This window comes from Austrofundulus limnaeus, unplaced genomic scaffold, assembly GCF_001266775.1.
Source record: "Austrofundulus limnaeus strain Quisiro unplaced genomic scaffold, Austrofundulus_limnaeus-1.0 Scaffold700, whole genome shotgun sequence".
Taxonomy (NCBI): Eukaryota; Metazoa; Chordata; class Actinopteri; order Cyprinodontiformes; family Rivulidae; genus Austrofundulus; species Austrofundulus limnaeus.
In genome coordinates this window covers 171,589-175,524 of record NW_013953102.1, presented here as the reverse complement: position 1 = coordinate 175,524, position 3,936 = coordinate 171,589, and the positions used below count along the sequence as shown (strand labels likewise).

The window sequence follows — 3,936 nt, the reverse complement described above, 5'->3', positions numbered from 1 at the left end:
GAAATCAGACAGTTCAGAGTTTTCCTCAGGAGTTGTTGGGACAGCTACAGGTTTTTTGGGGTGTTTTGTTAAAACACGGTGCGTTTCAGTTTCCTGGTATTTTTAGGAGCTACAGGTAAAGTCTTGACGAGTTTGTCGCGGGTCTGGGGGAGTTTCAGCCCCCACCGCTTCTCCTCCTCTCTCTCTGTGTGTCTCCCCGCAGCGTAATTCAGGCTCTTGTGCTCCGACACTGCAGCAGCCGCGTTCTGCTTTGAAACCTTTCTTTAGTTTGTTATTGCTACGAGCTCTCATGCTAAAGCGAGAGTTGACTCCTCCCACACTAAGAAAATAGGAGGGGAGGGGTCAGCTGAGCTCCTGTGCAGCGGAGCACAGAGAGGGAGAGACACGACGGAAAAAAACAAGCAGGAAAATGAAACTTATCGTCCTCATTTTTTTTACCGACCTCAAAATAACTTATCATGCAATTAATTGATTTATTGACTATCGCGACAGGCCTATMCACGCATGACTTTAATAGCATTTCTTACTTAATGGAAACACCACAGTTGTGAAACAGTGTTTTTTGACATTAACAGAATATGGACAAAGTTTTGCGCACATTTGCAATGGAAACGCAGCTACAAACCCTCCAATCTCTTTCCATTGTTGATTTAAAGTTTAAAGAAAGTTTTAATAAAGTTTATAAAGTAATGACACAGACCTTTCGCTTGTTGGTTTTGGGAGTCACCATTGTCAACTTGCTGACGTCTTGGGGTGTTTGGGTCTGGGAATGAGAAGACTTGCTGTTTTGCTCAGCTTCAGGCGCCTTGACTTCCATCAGACCCTCAATGGGGATCAGTACTCTGTCTTTGTGTTCTTCTTCATCCTGCGTAACAGGACTGTGTACTTCTTTCTCATGGTGTATCATTTCAGATAGAATGACTGGGGGTTCAGGTTTTGTTTTCTGGCAGCAGGTTTTGTGGGATGAGGAGTGAACCTGAGTGTGTGTAGTGGTTTTATTCTGGACATGGTGAGGCTGATGCTCTCTGGCATAGCTGTGAACCTGGAGCTGTGTAGGAGCTTCACGCTTCTTTTCCAAAGTATAGCTGTGAACTTGAAGTGTGTCTTTAGCACTCAGTGTCTTGTGGAAGAGAAGGCTGGCCACCCCCATTTTGCGTACAGGTTGAGCAGGGGCGTCCGTCCATGTAGGTGCCACTGAAACTGATAAATGTCCATTTCTGGGTTTTGACTGAGATGAGACTGCAGGTGCACCGGTCTTTGAATGGACAGCAGAACGACCTCCATCACCATTACTCTGGCCCCTGTGAAATGGATCCCTTAATGTAAGCTTTGTTGGTGTGACAACCAACTTTGGAGGGCCTGTAAATCAGGTCAGAAAGCAAAAACTTTTATTCCAATAAAAGGTTTTATGAAATTAGCTGGGTTAAAGGAAACTGGTTAGATTATGTAGAGCATACCTTTATTTTTTCTGCCATCTTGTGCAATAGTTCGAGGTGGTATAAGACTTAGCCTGGGGCGTTTTCCATACTGCTCAGAATAATTTTCATCTTCATCTTTAGGAACAACCTCATTGGGCACTTCCAAACACACCCGGTGTCTCTTGGTTTCTATTCTCTGTGTGCTGAGGAAGTAGCAGAGGACTGTAAACACGGCATGGAGAAACATTCATTCAGTATGACTGTACATGTGCAGCACCTTGCAAAAGTATTCATCCCTCTTGGTAATGTTTTTAGTTTGTTTTGTTTGTTTGCAAACCTGAAATTTAAAATGATTTTTAATCAACATCATCTTCTAGTGTTTACACCGGACACACAGATTTTAAAGCCCCCGGTCCATCAAAGTACACGGCCATCTTTTAAGATGTGCCTGTTTTTTGCAGACTCCAGGTCTAAGGTTCTCCCTTGGGAGAAATGTTGCTCGGTTTAAAAAGGCACTACTGCAGAAAAGAAAAACAACATTCAAGACAATAAAACCACAACAACAAGACTAAWAGAACCATAACAACAAAACATAAAAGTTGCAGCTTTCAAAAATCATAATGGACGGACAGACGGATGGAGAGCATTTTAAAGTTCCCCACCTCGGCAATAATGACAATTAAAAATCATTGTGCAAAAATGCTATCTTTTTTAAAAATTAGAATTTCATTATTTTATTTAATCTATGTCCCATGCAAAAGTTGCTCTTATTAAATCGCCCCATTTACTTTTCCCCCATAATAACAAAAAACTTATTTCCACCCTTTCCTGGGAGATACATTTTATGAAAACTACTGGTTAAATTGTGATTTAAAATTATATGGTTCATCTAATTGTGTGATATATTAATGCTGTTGATCTGTGTTTATCTACTATAACTGAATTCATGGCTTGTATGGAGGACGGATCCTTTCATAATGGGAAATAAATGTAGAAATATATAAATGGCTTGAAAAACTAAATACATGGCTTAATAAAAGAGGTAATGTGGAAAATTTAGCAACCAAATAACAAAAAATACTAACTTAACCAATTTATTTGATTAAACAGTGCAACTTTATTATTTATCATTTTTAACAGTATCAATTTAACATTATCACAATTATTTCATTGTTCATTTTATTTTCAGTCAGTTTTTACTAATTATTTTATTTTTGTATTTCATTATTTATTTTTGCTAAGTTTTTCCAACTACTTTATTTATTCTAATTTTTTTCTTGTCACATTTAATTTAATTCTGTATTTATTTAATATTTATTTTATTTATTGTTACCTTTTTTATGAGACATTTTATTTATTTCCACCTCTAATATTTCCTCTGCATTTTCTCGCCTCCGTTTGCTCCTTCGTCTTTTTATTAACGTGTCTTTTTTTCACTTTCACTTTTAGATTTCCTCCTCGACAACACATAAATATAAAAGGGGGTAGAGGAGGGGAGGGCAGGGGAGAGAACAGGAAGGGAGGGGGAGTGATGGGCGTGGATTCAGAGTCAGCTTCTCTCCTATTGGTCAACATCAAGATTCATGTGTTCTGAGATCGACTTTCAGCCGGACTGAAGCTAGCTTCCAGCAGCTAATGTAGCTAACGTGACGGACCGCAGCATGGTAAGAGTTTTATGAGTTTGTCTTAGAAACATGCARGTTTCATTATTACAGTCAGGTTATGTCTGTATATATTCACAAAAATACTTGGTCTGGAAAATGACTAGTTTGTAGTTTAACAGGTTAGAAAYTTCAGTAACTYTCTGATCATTGGAGCTAACATTTGGCTGTCCTCTGCTAATGAATCATCTGGATGTGAGGGCTTCAGCAGCCTAAAATCACGTTGATACTGACGGATGAATACAGAAATCAAACAAATAACTCACAGCACAAACAGTGACTTGACACTTTTGTGTATTATTGAGTCATTTCAGATGAAATTACTCTATTACTTCCTGCAGTCTGATGATTTGTAAATGCAGTGGTGGGCAGCACTAATTTAAAAATTAGTTCCGCAATTTCTAAAGCATTTATGAAAATATTTAGGTCCGCAACTTCAAAAGAGCTTATTGCATAGAAATATTAGTGGAAGCTAATTCTAAAGCGAAGGTTCAATTGGACACTTAGCTGGCTACAATTCATGCACAATATATGTACAATGCTGCCCACTAGTGGTGTATGAACCCTTGTACAGCTCGTTTTACAACCGCCGAATGCTGGGGGTCTGATTTCCTCAAACACAACTTTGACTCCTGGGTGTAAAAATTAAAAACTTGTTGAGGCTTGCTCGGCTGATTCTTTAAAAAGTTGTTGAGGATTGCTATTTCGGCTGCTTCTTTGTCTTTTTCTTTTGTTTGTTGTAGATTTTTCATTAAAGAAGCATCAATAAGCTAAAATTGTTTATTGGAAAACTGAAGTGATGCATTCTGGGTACATCTGTGATGGGAAATGTAAAATAGATGTAAATGTGTCCAGAG

At 38.5% G+C, this 3,936-nt stretch overlaps 1 protein-coding gene across 1 annotated transcript in view; it reads right to left on the bottom strand.

Annotated features, from left to right (window-relative positions):
• The window catches only part of LOC106531977 (lysine-specific demethylase 4A), a gene marked incomplete in the record, with an annotated part of 49,458 nt that overhangs the window by 24,890 nt on the left and 20,632 nt on the right, over window positions 1–3,936 (bottom strand). The window contains 2 exon segments of the mRNA XM_014027941.1: window positions 701–1,359; window positions 1,458–1,621. Of these exon segments, the coding sequence (XP_013883395.1) occupies window positions 701–1,359; window positions 1,458–1,621 (823 nt within the window).